We start from the raw sequence: 19141 nt of genomic DNA, 5'->3' as shown, positions 1-19141 counted from the left end.
AACACCATATCAGTACAATAATCATGAACAATTTCACAAAGAAGTACATTCTATATTTAAATTGTTAAATGTTTTCTTTTAATCAAACCAGAAACATTTTCTTCTGTTGCTAAATATACCATTCCACCCCTTAATATGAAGCCGGTGGAGGGTTCTTTCCAAAAAGACATATTATGTTTAAATTAAGTTTCTAATACACCCCTTGTTTTATAGGGACGGGGGGAGTGTGGAGGGAACCATATTCAAAGTGCCCGCCAGAGGGAATATCTCATGCTAGGTGCTCCTGATTGGTGGGCGGCAGTCCGACGCCGTGCGTCTGCGCATCACCCCTGCATGCATGCCTGTAGGCGAGAGGGAGGCCAGACGAGAACCGCACCTGATCGCAGAAGGACCTGTTAGTGACGCCCCCTGGACTGTGGTTATCCAGCAACCCATATTGGCCAGCTACCATTGGACCTCGCCCATCCTCGCCCCAGAAGCCGTCGTATTGCTTCAGTCCTCCTGTGAGAAGACTTCAGCTCAAGGTAGCCGCTGTTTTCACCGTTTTCTGCCCATTTCCGTGTATGTTGATTACCACGTGGTTGGTCAGCCATAGCCCCTAGGCGACCGCCTCCACATAACCATCCTGGACCAGATGTATATATAACCATCCTGGACCAGATGTATATAACCATCCTGGACCAGATGTATATAACCATCCTGGACCAGATGTATATAACCATCCTGGACCAGATGTATATAACCATCCTGGACCAGATGTATATAACCATCCTGGACCAGATGTATATAACCATCCTGGACCAGATGTATATAACCATCCTGGACCAGATGTATATAACCATCCTGGACCAGACGTATATAACCATCCTGGACCAGATGTATATAACCATCCTGGACCAGATGTATATAACCATCCTGGACCAGATGTATATAACCATCCTGGACCAGATGTATATAACCATCCTGGACCAGACGTATATAACCATCCTGGACCAGACGTATATAACCATCCTGGACCAGATGTATATATAACCATCCGGAACCAGATGTATATAACCATCCGGAACCAGATGTATATAACCATCCGGAACCAGATGTATATAACCATCCGGAACCAGATGTATATAACAATCCGGAACCAGATGTATATAACCATCCGGAACCAGATGTATATAACCATCCTGGACCAGATGTATATAACCATCCGGAACCAGATGTATATAACCATCCGGAACCAGATGTATATAACCATCCGGAACCAGATGTATATAACCATCCTGGACCAGATGTATATAACCATCCTGGACCAGATGTATATAACCATCCTGGACCAGATGTATATAACCATCCTGGACCAGATGTATATAACCAAGTGCAATTTAATTTCTTGAGTTTTTTTTTACGAAATGAAATGACATTTTATTTCCAAAATGATGACGTTATTTTCTTTAATGCTGCAGATGAGCAGCAAGAGCGAGATGGAGGAGATTACTGGTAAGGTTCTGGCAGAGTTCCGTCAACCCGGCCAGGATCCCTATCAGCTTATCGCTAAATACAATGAGTGGAGTAAGATCTACGATCAGGTAATTGGAGTTTCCATTTTTGTTCATAAGACTATTGTTGAACAAATCTACAAGGGCCTTGATAAGGGTTCGAACCTTTGCGCTGGATGTTTGCTACTGGCAAACATTCTGGAGCGCTACTGCCCCCACCAGGGTCCTGAGGCTTCCACAGAAGCCTAACCGGGATTTCACACAATTCCCCCCATGCACTCGGGCTCTGTCAACCAAATAGTTCTACCTCTGATGTACTTCAATACACACAGAATTCTCAATAACGTGATATATCAAATTAACACATCCACAAGGTGCTCGACGAGGGTTCGAACCTATGCGCTGGATGGATCCTCGTGGGGGCAGAAGATGACCGCTCCTGACCAAGTGATGACTGATCCGACCTCAATGATAACACAGCCAGTGACCAACTGATGACTGATCCCAGCTCATTGATGACTGATCCCAGCTCATTGATGACTACTACTGACACAAAAAACACAGCCACTGACCAACTGATGACTGATCCCAGCTCAATGATGACTGATCCCAGGTCATTGATGACTGCTACTGACACAATAAACACAGCCTCTGACCAACTGATGATTGATCCCAGCTCACTGATGACTGATCCCAGCTCATTGATGACTGATCCCAGCTCATTGATGACTGATCCCAGGTCATTGATGACTGATCCCAGGTCATTGATGACTGCTACTGACACAATAAACACAGCCAGTGACCAACTGATGACTGATCCCAGCTCATTGATGACTGATCCCAGCTCATTGATGATTACTACTGACACAATAATCACAGCCACTGACCAACTGATGGCTGATCCCAGCTCAATGATGACTGCTACTGACACAAAAACATAGCTCCTGTACAACTGATAACTGATCCAAACTCAATGATAATTGGTTGTGAAACAATGATAACATCTCCTGATCAACTGACAAATGCTACTGACCAAAACAACTGCTCCTGGCTCACTAGTTAGAGCTTCTCTCCCACTGGTAACTACTTATTGTTCACCAGTGACAGCTCCTAACTCTGCAGCTATTGCTCCTTACCACTTCCTATAGATGATGACACACTGACAACAACAGATACACACAGACGACAGTTCCTGACTCCCACACGACAGTTCCTGACCCATAGACGACTGTTCCTGACTCACACACGACAGCTCCTGACTCACACACGACTGCTCCTGGCCCACAGACGACTGCTCCTGGCCCACAGACGACAGCTCCTGGCCCACAGACGACAGCTCCTGACTCACAGACGACAGCTCCTGGCCCACAGACGACAACTCCTGGCCCACAGACGACAGCTCCTGGCCCACACACGACAGTTCCTGACCCATAGACGACTGTTCCTGGCTCACAGACGACAGTTCCTGACTCACACACGACAGTTCCTGACCCATAGACGACTGTTCCTGACTCACACACGAAAGCTTCTGGCCCACAGACGACTGCTCCTGGCCCACACACGACAGCTCCTGACCCATAGACGACTGTTCCTGGCTCACAGACGACAGTTTCTGACTCCCACACGACAGTTCCTGACCCATAGACGACAGTTCCTGGCTCACAGACGACTGTTCCTGGCTCCCACACGACAGTTCCTGACCCATAGACGACTGTTCCTGACTCCCACACGACAGTTCCTGACCCATAGACGACTGTTCCTGGCTCACAGACGACTGCTCCTGACTCACACACGACTGCCCCTGGACCACAGACGACAGCTCCTGGCCCACAGACGACTGCTCCAGGCCCACAGACGACTGCTCCTGGCCCACAGACGACTGCTCCTGGCCCACAGACGACAGCTCCTGGCCCACAGACGACAGCTCCTGACCCAGAGACGACAGCTCCAGGCCCACAGACGACTGCTCCAGGCCCACAGACGACTGCTCCTGGCCCACAGACGACTGCTCCTGGCCCACAGACGACTGTTCCTGGCCCACAGACGACTGCCCCTGGCCCACAGACGACTGCTCCTGGCCCACAGACGACTGCTCCTGGCCCACAGACGACTGCCCCTGGCCCACAGACGACTGCTCCTGGCCCACAGACGACTGCTCCTGGCCCACAGACGACAGCTCCTGACCCAGAGACGACAGCTCCAGGCCCACAGACGACTGCTCCAGGCCCACAGACGACTGCTCCTGGCCCACAGACGACTGCTCCTGGCCCACAGACGACAGCTCCTGGCCCACAGACGACAGCTCCTGACCCACAGACGACAGCTACAGGCCCACAGACGACTGCTCCAGGCCCACAGACGACTGCTCCTGGCCCACAGACGACTGCTCCTGGCCCACAGACGACTGCTCCTGGCCCACAGACGACTGCCCCTGGCCCACAGACGACTGCTCCTGGCCCACAGACGACTGCTCCTGGCCCACAGACGACTGCCCCTGGCCCACAGACGACTGCTCCTGGCCCACAGACGACTGCTCCTGGCCCACAGACGACTGCTCCTGGCCCACAGACGACAGCTCCTGGCCCACAGACGACTGCTCCTGGCCCACAGACGACAGCTCCTGGCCCACAGACGACAGCTCCTGGCCCACAGACGACTGCTCCTGGCCCACAGACGATTGCTCCTGGCCCACAGACGACTGCTCCTGGCCCACAGACGACAGCTCCTGGCCCACAGACGACAGCTCCTGGCCCACAGACGACACCTCCTGGCCCACAGACGACTGCTCCTGGCCCACAGACGACAGCTCCTGGCCCACAGACGACTGCTCCTGGCCCACAGACGACTGCTCCTGGCCCACAGACGACTGCTCCTGGCCCACAGACGACTGCTCCTGGCCCACAAACGACAGCTCCTGATCCACCGACGACAGGTTCTGACCCAGAATCGACAGCTCCTGACTCACAGATGATAGTTCCTGACTTACAGACTATAGCTTCTCTCCCATTGACTATAGATATTGACCCCCAGACGACAGCTCCTGACACACAAACGACAGCCTCTAACCCACCGACGACAGGTCCAGATCCACAGTCGACAGCTCCTGACCACAGCCGATAGCTACTGACCCACAGACCACAGGTCCTGACCACAGACGATAGCTCCTGACCACAGCCGATAGCTACTGACCCACAGACGACAAGTCCTGACCACAGACGATAGCTCCTGACCACAGACGATAGGTAGTGACCCAATGACGACAGCTCATGACCGAATGACAGCCCACTGACGATTGTTCGTGACCCAGGGACGACTTCTCTTTACCAACAAACAATACCTCCTGAGACTAACAGTAGCTTCTGACACTGATGACGACTCATAATGCAGAGAAAACTCCATCAGACTCCAGAACATCTGCTCCTGTCTAGCTGTTGAGATCTTATGGCCCAGTGACCACTGTTTTTATCCTACTACCTACAGGTCCTGATACACTGACGCAGGTCCTGATATACTGACACCAGGTCCTGATATACTGACTACAGGTCCTAATACACTGACGACAGGTCCGGATATACTGACGCAGGTCCATATATACTGACTACAGGTCCTTATATATTGACTACAGGTCTTGATATACTAACTACTGGTTCAGATATACTGACTACAGGACTACAGGTCCTGTATATAATCAATACAGGTCATGATATACTGAAAACAGGTGCTGAAATACCGACTACAGGTCCTAATACTGGCTACAGGTCCTGATATAATAACTACAGGTTCTGATATGTTGACTGCAGGTCCTGATATACTGACTACAGGTCCTGATATACTGATTGCAGATCCTGATATACTGACGAAAGGTCCTGATATAAAGACTGCAAGGTATGATATACTGATTACAGGTCCCCATATACTGACTATAAGTCCTGGTATATTTACTACAGGTCCTGATATACTGACTACAGGTCCTGACATACTGACGACGGGTTCTGATATACTGACAAATCGGTCCTGATATACTGACGACAGTTCTTAATATATTGACTACAGGTCCTGATATATTGACTACAAGTCCTGGTATACCTACGACAGGTCCTGATATACTGATGATAGGTAATGATATACTGACGACAGGTCCTAATATACTGACGACAGGACCTGAAATACTGTTGTTGTTGTTGTTTAAGATTCGCTACTCAGAACAATAAGTTCCAGTAGCACGGGTTGTGGTGAGCCCGTAAGTGGAGACGCTTTGGAGCCATTATCTTTATCAGTGGCTGATACTAGACATGTGGCGATGGATGGGGGTCTTCATGATGGTTTTCAGCCTGGAGGGCTGGCTATACCAGTTATGGAGCTGGTGGATTAGTGTGGACCTCTAGGTTTTCCGTTTTTTCTTTGTCTGCGACTTTGGCTGAGCAGTGCTGTCGTTGGAGTTTGGTGACGTGGCCTCCATGAGGAAGTCTTGAACTGTGTAGGTGTCGTATTTGTGATGCGGCGGTGGAGCTCCTACTATGGTTCCCTCGTCTGAGGAGTCCGTAACCTCTGTAGTGGGAGTTTTTGTCTTTCGCCTCGCAGCCTTAGGTAGGTTTAGGTGTCGTTGATTGGTGGTTGTAGCTATTTCAGGAGCGTTGGTGGTGCTGTTATCTTTTGTAGACAGCACGTCTGCTAGCGCGGCTGCTAAGATAGTGATGGTAGGAGTGTTGGGAGCTGGAGAATGAATTACCTCTGTGTCGCCCGGGTCATGGGCGGTTCTGGAGTTGGTGTTGAAGTTGACCACCTGGTCGTCCTGGTGGTAGTCTCCGGAGTGGTAGAGGAGGCAGTGAGATTTACGCTAGTGGCTATGATGGGGACCAGGCCATTGTATAATGCGTTTAGTTCAATGACAAAGCGCTGGTTGTCTGGTCCTGCAAGCCTTTCCGCAAGTCTAATAAGACCAGGACCTGATATACTGAACACAGGTTCTAATATATTGACTGCAGGTCCTGATATACTGACGAAAGATCCAGATATACGGAATTCAGGTCCTGATATACTGACGACAGGTCCTGATACAGACGACAGGTCCTGATATAATGACTACAGGTCCTGATATATGGACTACAGATCATGAGATACAAACTACACGTCCTGAAATACTGATGATAGGTCCTGATATACTGACGAAAGGTCCAGATATACTGACTACAGATACTAATATACTGACTAAAAGGTCCTGTTATAATAATTACAGGTCCTGATATACTGACGACAGGTCTTGATGTACTGACGCAAATCTTGATATACTGGCAACAGGTCTTGATATAATAATGACAGTTCTTGATATACTGACTACAGGTCCTGATATACTGCCGACAGGACTTGATATAATGATGACAGGTCCTGATATAATGACTGCAGGTCCTGATATATGGAATACAGATCATGAGATACAAACTACACGTCCTGAAATACTGATGATAGGTCCTGATATACTGATGATAGGTCCTGATATACTGACGAAAGGTCCAGATATACTGACTACAGGCACTAATATACTGACTAAAAGGTCCTGTTATAATAATTACAGGTCCTGATATACTGATGATAGGTCCTGATACACTGAAGAAAGGTCCAGATATACTGACTACAGGTACTAATATACTGACTAAAAGGTCCTGTTATAATAATTACAGGTCCTGATGTACTGACGATAGATGCTAATATACTTACGACAGGTCTTGGTGTACTGACGACAGGTCCTGTTATACTGACGCAAATCCTGATATACTGGCGACAGGTCTTGATATAATAATGACAGGTCCTGATATACTGATGACAGGTCCTGATGTTCTGACTACAGGTCCTCATATACTGACGACAGGACCTGATATACTGAAGACAGGTTCTAATATATTGACTGCAGGTCCTGATATACTGACGAAAGGTGCAGATATAATGACTACAGGTCCTGATATACTGACGACAGGACCTGATATAATGACGACAGTTCCTGATACTGACGACAGGTCCTGATATATGGACTACAGATCATGAGATACAAACTACAGGTCCTGAAATACTGACGATAGGTCCTGATATACTGACAAAACGTCCAAATATACTGACTACAGGTCCTAATATACTGACTAAAAGGTCCTGTATAATAATTACAGGTCTTGATATACTGACATCAAGTCCTGATATATTGATGACTGCTCCAGACATACTGACAACGGGTCCCAATACACTGACTACAGATCGTGATATTCTGACAACAGGTTTTGATATACTGACGCCAGTCCTGATATACTGACAACAGGTCCAAATATACTGACGACAGGTCTTAATATACTGACGACAGGTCTTAATATACTGACTACATCTCCTGATATACTGACTACAGATCCTGATATACTGATTTCAGATCCTGATATACTGATTTCAGATCCTGATATACTGACGACAGGTCCTGATATAATGACTGCAGGTTCCGATATACTGAGTACAGGTCCTCATATACTGACTATAGGTCCTGATATACTTAATACAGTTCCTGATATACTGACTACAGGTCCCGACATACTGACGACACGTTCTGATATACTGACAAATAGGTATTGATATACTGACTCAGGTCCTTATTTATTGATGACAGGCTCTAATATACTGAGGACTGGACTTGATATGCGGACTACAGGTCCTGATTTACTGACGAGAGGTAGTGATATAATGACAACAGGTGTTGACACACTGACGACAGGCCCTGATATTCTAACGACAGGTTCTGATATACTGACGACAGTTCCAAATATACTGACTACAGGTCCTGATATACTGACTACAGGTCCTGGTATACTTACGACAGGTCCTGATATACTGACTATAGGTCTTGATATACTGATGAAAGGTAATAATACACTGACGACAGGTCCTGATATACTGACGACATGTCCTGATATACTGACGAAAGGACCTGATATACTGAAGACAGGTTCTAATATATTGACTGCAGGTCCTGATATACTGACGAAAGGTGCAGATATAATGACTACAGGTCCTGATATACTGACGACAGGACCTGATATAATGACGACAGTTCCTGATACTGACGACAGGTCCTGATATATGGACTACAGATCATGAGATACAAACTACAGGTCCTGAAATACTGACGATAGGTCCTGATATACTGACAAAACGTCCAAATATACTGACTACAGGTCCTAATATACTGACTAAAAGGTCCTGTATAATAATTACAGGTCTTGATATACTGACATCAAGTCCTGATATATTGATGACTGCTCCAGACATACTGACAACGGGTCCCAATACACTGACTACAGATCGTGATATTCTGACAACAGGTTTTGATATACTGACGCCAGTCCTGATATACTGACAACAGGTCCAAATATACTGACGACAGGTCTTAATATACTGACGACAGGTCTTAATATACTGACTACATCTCCTGATATACTGACTACAGATCCTGATATACTGATTTCAGATCCTGATATACTGATTTCAGATCCTGATATACTGACGACAGGTCCTGATATAATGACTGCAGGTTCCGATATACTGAGTACAGGTCCTCATATACTGACTATAGGTCCTGATATACTTAATACAGTTCCTGATATACTGACTACAGGTCCCGACATACTGACGACACGTTCTGATATACTGACAAATAGGTATTGATATACTGACTCAGGTCCTTATTTATTGATGACAGGCTCTAATATACTGAGGACTGGACTTGATATGCGGACTACAGGTCCTGATATACTGACGAGAGGTAGTGATATAATGACAACAGGTGTTGACACACTGACGACAGGCCCTGATATTCTAACGACAGGTTCTGATATACTGACGACAGTTCCAAATATACTGACTACAGGTCCTGATATACTGACTACAGGTCCTGGTATACTTACGACAGGTCCTGATATACTGACTATAGGTCTTGATATACTGATGAAAGGTAATAATACACTGACGACAGGTCCTGATATACTGACGACATGTCCTGATATACTGACGATAGGTCCTGATATACTGACTATAGGTCTTGATATACTGATGAAAGGTAATAATACACTGACGACAGGTCCTGATATACTGACGACATGTCCTGATATACTGACGATAGGTCCTGATATACTGACGACAGGTCCTGATATACTGACGACAAGTCTTGATATGCTGACTACAAGTCCTGATATACTGACTACAGGCCCTGATATACTGACGACAGGTCCGGATATTACGACGACAGGTCCTAATATTCTGACGACCGGTCCTGAGACACTAAGAGCAGGTCTTGATATACTGAGGACAGGTCCTGATATACTGACGCAAATCCTGATATACTGACGACAGGTCCTGATATAATGATGACAGTTCTTGGTATACTGACTACAGTTGCTGATATACTGACGACAGGTCCTGATATAAAGATGACAGCTCCTGATATGCTGATGACAGAGCCTGATGTACTTACGACAGGTCCTAATATACTGACGACAGGTCCCGATATTCCGCCGACAGGTCCTGATATACTGACGATAGTTCTTGATATACCGACAACAGGTCCTGATATACTGACGATAGTTCTTGATATACTGACAACAGGTCCTGATATACTGATGACAGGTCCTGATATACTGACTACAGGTTCTGATATACTAATGACAGGTCCTAATATACCTGCGACAGGTCCTGATATACTAACGATAGGTGCTGATATAATGGCGACAAATTTTGATGTGCTGACTACAGAGCCTGATATGCTGAAAACAGGTGCTGATATACTGACTACAGGTCCTGATATACTGACGATTGCTTCAGACATACTGACAACATGTACTGATATACTGACTTTAGGTCGTGATATTCTAACGACTGGTCCTGATATAATGGCGACAGGTCTTCATATACTTATGACCGGTCCTCATACTGACAACAGGTCTTGATACACTGACTACAGGTCATAATATACTGACGACATGTCCTGATGTAGTGAGTACAGGTCCTGATACTCTGACGACAGGTCCTGATATTATGACTGCAGGTCCTGATATACTGACTACGGGTCCTGATAAACTGACTATAGGTCCTGATATACTTTCTACATGTCCTGATATACCGACTACAAGTCCAGATATACTGACTACAGGTTCTGATATACTGACTCAGGTCCTGATTTACTGACGACTGGTCCTGATATAATGACTACCTTATATACTGATGACAGGTCCTGATATTCTGACGATATTTGCAAATATACTGACGAGAGGGCCTAATGTGCTGACTACAGGTTCTGATATACTGACTACGGATCCTGATATAATGACGACAGGTCCCGATATACTGACTACAGGCCCTAATATACTGACGATAGGTACTGATACACTTACGACAGGTCCTGATATACTGACGACAGGTCCTGATATACAGACTACAGGTCCTGATATACAGACTACAGGTCCTATTATACTGAATAAAGGTCCTGATAAACAGACTACAGGTCCTTATATACTGACGAAACGTTCAGATATACTGACTACAGGTCCTGATATGCTGACGACCGGTCCTCATACTGACGACAGGTCCTGATACTGACGACATGTCCTGATATACTGACGATAGGACCTGATATAATGACTATAGTTCCTGATATATTAACTACAGGCAATGAAATACAAACTACAAGTCCTGAAATACTGACGATAGGTCCTGATATACTGATGAAAGTTCCTGATATACTGACTACAGGTCCTGATGTACTAACGACAGGTTCTGACATAATGACAACTTGTCCTTATATACTGACGACAGGTCCTAAAATACTGACGATATTGGTTATATACTTACGACAAGGCCTAATACGCTGACTACTGGTCCTGATGTACTGACGACAGGTCCAAATATTCTGAATACAGGTACTGATATACAAGCTATGGGTCCTGATATACTGATGACAGGTCCTGATATACTGACGACAGGTCCTGATATACTGACAACGGGTCCTGATATACTGACAACAGGTTCTGATATACTGATAACAGGTCTTGATATTCTGACTCTAGGTTTCCGGATATTAGCCAACTGACGGTTGATCCTAGCCATGTTACGTCTACTCCTAGCCTAATGAGCATCTGGCCCACTAACAACTGCTCTTGACCAATTGACAATTATTGCTGACTCACTGGCGAAAGCTTGTGGTCTACTGAAGACTTCTTTTGATCCTCTGACGCCAGCTTCTGACTACCTAACGACGACGACAGATCCATTGACAATTACCCATGACGCACTGCCGCAAGCTTTTGTCCAAACGAAACTGCTTTTCAATGACTGACGAATTCTTCTGATTCACTAACAACAGCTGACATATTGACGATATCTTTTGACCCACTAACATCTGTTTCCAACCCTCTGTTGCCAGATTTTGACCAATAAGACCACTTCTGACCCTTTGAAGACAGAAATGTATGCAGTGACTACAGCTACTGACCCACTGTCAGACGCCAGCTTCTGATCCATTGACCACAGCTGGTGATCCAGTAACGAGGGGTCAAGTTGCGCTGACAACAACTCCTGACCCACTGATGACTGTTCTTTACCTACTGACAATATCTGTTAACCCACCGACAACAGCTACTGACCCATTGATGACTGCTTCTGATCGTCTAACATAAGGTCTTGACCAACTGATGGTTCCCGTCCTATTGATAACATTTCCTGACTAAATGAAAACTTTGACACGTGACGACTTCTTCTGATCCACTGACTAAAGTTCCTAATCTATTGATGACTTATTCTTATCAATTGACTACCCACTGAAAATAACTCTTGACCCGCTGACTACACATCCTGGCGATAGCTTTTAGGCTGCTGTAGTTTTATTCTGATACTGAAGAACGGTGCTGACCCAGTGACAAAGGTGTTTCATTGATGACAGCTCAAGAAACACTACAACTGCTTATGTGCAATTGACGACCAATCCTGACCCACTGACGACTGGTCCTGACCAACAGACAACTTCTGTTGAATAACTTACTCAGGGTACTGACTCATTATTGACAGGTCGTAACCCATTGTCATCAGTTCCTGACTCATTGATAGCAATTTCTATCCAACTGACTGGTACACCTCCAATCCAATTAATGACAGGACGTGACCCACTAACGACAGCTAATGATCTAATGATGACATCTGATCAAATGGTGATATACTGACGACTGCTCTTATTTCATTGACGACAACTCCTGACCTACTGACGAGCTCTTCTTATCTACTGATGACAGCTCCTAACCCGTTGATAATTGTTCCTATCCCATTGTAGCGCCAAACGACTTGGACTAGACGGTAGAGCGACGGTCTTGCTTCTTGCAGGTCGGCGTTCAATCCCCGATTGTCCAGTTGATTGGGCACCATTCCTTTCTCCCATCCCATCCCAAACCCTTATCCTTGTTCCTTTCAAGTTCTACAGAGTCGTAATGCCTTGGCGCTTTCTCCTGACAATTACCTTACTTATCCCACTATTACCAGTTCTGGACTCAATGAAGACTGTTTCTGACTAATTTAATAACTGCAGACTGCTTCTGACCATTGACCCTGACCCAATATAATATCTTAACCACTGTCAATAGTTTGACTCACTGAAGATAGCTGCAGACACTGGCAATGCCAACAGCTCCTGAACTGCTGATGACAGCTCCTTCTCCATTGATGCTAGATTTTGACCAAAAAAACACAGCTTCTAACTCCGATGAAAGCTCTTGACCCCCACTTATCTTCTGACCTATTTATTAATCATATCTCCTTAACCATTGATGATAATTTCTGACCCACTGATAAAAACTCCTGACCCACTGATCGTGGATTATGACTTATGTGCTCTACAATGCTGACCTGCTCAATGTCACAATGACAACAGTTCAAGTCGCACTGATAACAGTAGTTCCCTTGTTGACAGGATGGGACAGTTTGTTATCATCACAATCATCATGTTTGTGTGACATTTATCAAGATAAGGTATCTAGGTACATAGTTTCTTATTTATTTCTTGTGTTTATCGGCGTTTGGCATCAGTTTAAAGGGTGTTGAGACATGTTTTCAGATAACACTAATGGATGGAAAGTATTTGTTTGTTATTATCAGTATAAGAATCTTATTTGTCTTTAAAAACTGTCCAAAACTGGTACAAGGTGTAACCTAGTTGTGCTTGCAGGGGTTGAGCTTGCTGTAAGGTAGTAAGGACTACCTTACAGGTACCTTATCCAGAGTCTCTGTATCTAACTCCCACTAATTCCACTGATGTTAATGAGATAATCCTTTCTCTTAAAACACAGTAAAGTGCCCTTGCTGAGATACCAACTCTAATTTACAAAAAAAAAAAACTCCAGATTTCTAGCTCCTGTCATTGCATTGCTCTTCAACAAATCACTTGAACTCCAAACCTTTCCGGATATTCTAAAAAAAAGCGAGTGTAACCCCAGCGCATAAATGTGGTGATCTCACTGATTTCAACAATTTCAGACCTATATCAGTTCTGCCAACCTTGTCAAAAATATTTGAAAAGCTGATCTACAAGCAGCTTTACTTTTATCTAGATAAACACATTATACATTTAGACAATGTATACATTCTTGCCAATATTCATTCCGACCCAAAATAACACTAACGATGCACTGATTATTATAATTAACTTGATACATGTAGATCTTGATAAAAATGAGTTCCCTGTTGAGTTATTTGTTGACCTACATAAGGCTTTTGACACTGTAAACCACCAATACCTTCTCCTTATATTACATCATTATGAAGTCAGAGGTCACTCCCTGCAATACCTTCAGTCTTACCTTAGTGACAAGCTCCAGTATGTTTCTGTGAATGATTCCATTTCTGGCACCCTACCCATCAACATTGGTGTTCCTCAGGGCAGCATACTTGGCCCTCCCCTCTTTCTCATCTATATTAATGATCTTCCAAATGCCTCTCAACACCGCAACCCAATTTGATTTGCTGATGACACAACCTTCATTTTCTCCGGTCCTAACCATCTTACTCTGAATGATACAGTGAATACTGAACTAAATAATGTCCAACTTTGGCTAACTGCTAACAAACTCCCTCTTAACATTGACAAAACCTTCTATATTTTGTTTGGTAATAAATATTCAGATCAAATTGATCTGAAAATAAACAATCTCCAAATTAGTAACAAAGTAGATAGTAAATGCCTTTATGTCCTCGTCGATAACAAGCTGAATTTCCAGGGACACATTCTAAATATAGCAAAAAAAGTTTATATAACTGATGGCAATCTTTCTAAGATTAGATATTATCAACAGCAAAAAAAGTTTATAACTATTGGCATTCTTTCTAAGATTAGATATTATCAACCTCGCCCTGCTCTGTTACTCTCTCATCTATCATTATCTCAATTATGGTATTTGTGTTCGGGGTTCTACTGCCCAAAATCATCCACGTTCTCTAATTACTCGACACAATTCTGCTATTGAAACAATAACAAAATCTGGCCCCAGACAGCACTCGGCATCCTTTCTTAAATCTTTGAATATATTAGGTATTAAGTCACTGCACATCCTCTCAAGTGTTCTCTATATGTATTTTAAACTCTGAACTGTAATGCCAATTCTCACCTTAAACGCTTCCTAGAAGATTGTAACAGAGCCCATGAGCATGGGCTCATGGGAATGACTTTCCCAGACACGTCAAAGGCTTTACCTCTCTCAATCAGTTTAAGAAAAATACTAAGTACTACCTAATAAACTCCATGTAACCTACCTTACCCCCTAAACGTCAACCCATGTCTTGCTATTTTCAAACAATACTGTTTGTTGACTATCTTGTATAACTATGGACTTCCCCCATTTACATTTTGCTTGTAACTTATCTTGTATGTATTTACTTTAACCTGAATAAACACTTTATTTTATTTTATTTTATTTTATTTTATTTGAGAATGTATTTATGAGCGTGTGTGTGTGTGTGTGTGTGTGTGTGTGTGTGTGTGTGTGTGTGTGTGTGTGTGTGTGTGTGTGTGTGTGTGTGTGTGTGTGTGTGTGTGTGTGTGTGTGTGTGTGTGTGTGTGTGTGTGTGTATGTGTGTGTGTGTGTGTGTGTGTGTGTGTGTGTGAGTGTACTCACCTAGTTGTGCTTCAGGGGCTTGGCTATTTGGTCCCGCCTCTCAACCGTCAATCTACTGGTGTACAGAATCCTGAGCTTCTCAAGCTCCATCATATCTACATTTGAAACTGTGTATGAAGTCAGCCTCCACCACATCACTTCCTAGTGCATTCCATTTACTAACTACTCTGAGACTGAAAAAGAACAAGTTCTTTCTAATGTGTCTGTGGCTCAGTTGGGTACTCAGCTTCCACCTGTGTCCCCTTGTGCGTGTACCAACAATGATAAATAATCCATCCTAGTCTACCCTTTCAATTCCCCTGAGAATTTTGTATGTGGTGATCATGTTTCCCCGGGCTCTTCCGTCTTTCAGCGACGTGAGGTGCAGTTCCCTCGGCCTTTCCTCGTAACTCATGCCTCTTAGTTCTGGACTAGCCTTGTGGCATACCTTTGAACTTTTTCCAGCGTCGTCTTGTGCTTGACAAGGTACGGGCTCCATGCTGGGGACACATATTCCAGGATTGGCCTTACATACTTGGTATACAAGGTTCTGAAAGATTCCTTACACAGGTTTCTGAAGGTAGTTCTGATGTTAGCCAGCCTCACATACGCCGCCGATGTTACTCTTTTGATGTGGGCTTCAGGAGACAGGTTTGGCGTGATATCAACTCCTAGATTTTTCTCTCTGTCCGTTTTGTGAAGAACTTCCTTTCCCATTCGGTATCCAGTGTCTGGTTTCCTATTTCCTACCCCTAGTTTTATTACCTTACATTTACTTGGGTTGAACTTTAGTAGCCATTTGTTGGACCATTCCATCAGTTTCTTTAAGTCATCTTGTAGCCTCCTACTATCTTCCTCTGTCCTAATCCTCCTCATAATTTTTGCATCAGCAAACATTGGGAGGAACGAATCAATGTCCTCTGGAAGATCATTTACATATCAGGAACAGTATAGGTCCAAGAACTGATTACTGAGGGACTCCACTGGTGATTCCTCGCCACTCCGAATCCTCGCCCCCTCACAGTGACTGACTTCTGTTGCTTAGATACTCCCTTATCCAGTGGACCACTTCCCTTTTCACTCCTGCCTGCATCTCCAGTTTGTGCACTAGTCTCTTATGTGGTACTATGTCAAAGGCATAACATAACCATTACAGAAGCCATTGTTGACTAGGACCTGCCTTACCCTACAGATTTCTTCGTCGACTTGCTTCCAACCAGAGCTGTGAGTGAGAGTTCGGTCGACGTAAGCGTTGACAACACTCCTCTTGTAATGTTGTGTAACTCTTGTAATGTCAACGCTTACGTCGACCGAGCTCGCACTCACAGCTCTAGTTGAAATCAGGTCGACGAAGAATCTGTAGGGTAAGGCAAGTCCAAGTCAACAATGGCTTCTCTAACGGTTATGATGAAGACGTCATTAAAAGAAAGGAAACGCCATGCAACCTCTGAAGTGTCAACTATCACAAGACTTGTACCCCCTATTACACTGTTTCACAGGAACTTCTTTTCGACGGCTCATAAAACGGAGAAAAGTGTCCTGAAAGACATTATTAATTGGAACGTTATCTCCATAGACACAAATCAGAAGATACAGTTGACAATTTACTACAAAATCAAGAAAACGGCCAACCTACTCGTGAAAAACTCTCCAGACATCAAACACAACGCCTTGAAAGAAACCAACGTCGTCAATGCCTTCACATGCCCACTTTGGGACTGTCAGCCCCAAAGATATCAGTGTATAGGCAAGACAGCAACATATTTTTTTAGGCAATTAGCAATGCACAAAAAACAGGACTCCATCAAGGAGCATATAATCTCCTCACACGACCAGACCATCACCAGAGAAATCTTAACAAGCAACACAGAAATTATCGATAGATACAACGACGACAGGAGACTCGACATCTGCGAGGCCCTACACATCAAAAAGTCAACACCATAAAATCAACAGCCAATTAACACATAATTACATTCTACCCACATGAAGACCCTGAACCAACACAGAAGAAAAAAAAATAAAACACGCAAAATACCCACGGATTCGTATTTTATCAACTCACCCCAAAAAGTTAACAGAGTATGTAAAATTGTCTTTACCCATCGATTTGTGCCCTGTCACCTCACCCAAAAACATTTGTATCCTATCACTTCACCAAAAAATGAATATAAGCATGAAACAGAGTATGTAAAATTTGTCTATGAAAGTGTGAGAAGTGTCTTGCGAAACGCTTCTAGGCGTAAAACCATAAATGTGTGAAAATGAACTTTACAGAGTTAATTATTCAACTACCATTGACAGTAAAGAAAAACATAAGAAATATTGAGAAGATTCGTGTTAGAATTATTAATCTTACTATTTCGGTCATATTCAACAACATATATATGTATATATATAGGTGAAAGTATGTGTGGTATGAGAGTAGGCTACGGGTATATGTGGGTGGGAGTAGGCTATGGCTATATGTGGGTGGGAGTAGGCTATGGCTATATGTGGGTGGGAGTAGGCTATGGCTATATGTGGGTGGGAGTAGGCTATGGCTATATGTGGGTGGGAGTAGGCTATGGCTATATGTGGGTGGGAGTAGGCTATGGGTATATATGTGGGTTGGAGTAGGCTATGGGTATGTCTGGGTGGGAGTAGGCTACGGGTATATGTGGGTGGGAGTAGGCTATGGGTATATTTGGGTGGGAGTAGGCTATGGGTATGTCTCGGTGAGAGTAGGCTACGGGTATATGTGGGTGGGAGTAGGCTACGGGTATGTCTGGGAGAGAGTAGGCTACGGGTATATGTGGGTGGGAGTAGGCTATGGGTATATGTGGGTGGGAGTAGGCTATGGGTATGTCTCGGTGAGAGTAGGCTACGGGTATGTCTGGGTGAGAGTAGCCTATTGGGTATGTCTGGGTGAGAGTAGGCTACGGGTATGTCTGGGTGAGAGTAGGCTATGGGTATGTCTGGGTGAGAGTTGGCTACGGGTATGTCTGGGTGAGAGTTGGCTACGGGTATGTCTGGGTGAGAGTAGGTTATGGGTATGTCTGGGAGAGAGTAGGCTACGGGTATGTCTGGGTGAGAGTAGGCTATGGGTATGTCTGGGTGAGAGTTGGCTACGGGTATGTCTGGGTGAGAGTAGGCTACGGGTATGTCTGGGAGAGAGTAGGCTACGGGTATGTCTGGGTGAGAGTTGGCTACGGGTATGTCTGGGTGAGAGTAGGCTACGGGTATGTCTGGGAGAGAGTAGGCTACGGGTATTTCTGGGTGAGAGTAGGCTACAGGCATGTCTGGGTGAGAGTATGCTAAACTCCTATATTGAATTATGTAATATCTTTTATCATCAAACCCACTTAAACCACGTATAGTGTTTGATGAAGTGACCATTTGGCCATCAATATTTCTTATTTGAGAGTATTGAAAAGTATGTGGAGGGTCATTAGTGTTTAAAACGTCTCTAAAGTGTTGGTGAGTTATGGTTTTTTTGAATGGCATGGGGTGTGC

At 44.5% G+C, this 19141-nt stretch overlaps 1 protein-coding gene across 1 annotated transcript in view; it reads left to right on the top strand.

Annotated features, from left to right (window-relative positions):
* The first annotated feature begins 376 nt into the window (after positions 1-376).
* Positions 377-19141, top strand: part of LOC138366938 (methyltransferase-like protein 27) — a 79382-nt gene continuing 60617 nt past the window's right edge. The window contains exons 1-2 of the mRNA XM_069328229.1: positions 377-524; positions 1461-1583. Coding sequence (XP_069184330.1) covers positions 1461-1583 — 123 coding nt within the window. The 5' untranslated portion in view covers positions 377-524. The remainder of the gene's footprint in view (positions 525-1460; positions 1584-19141) is intronic.

The sequence above is a fragment of the Procambarus clarkii genome, chromosome 2 (assembly GCF_040958095.1).
Source record: "Procambarus clarkii isolate CNS0578487 chromosome 2, FALCON_Pclarkii_2.0, whole genome shotgun sequence".
NCBI lineage: Eukaryota > Metazoa > Arthropoda > Malacostraca > Decapoda > Cambaridae > Procambarus > Procambarus clarkii.
The sequence above is the reverse complement of the archived record's forward strand: the minus strand, read 5'-3'. Positions and strand labels throughout refer to the sequence as shown.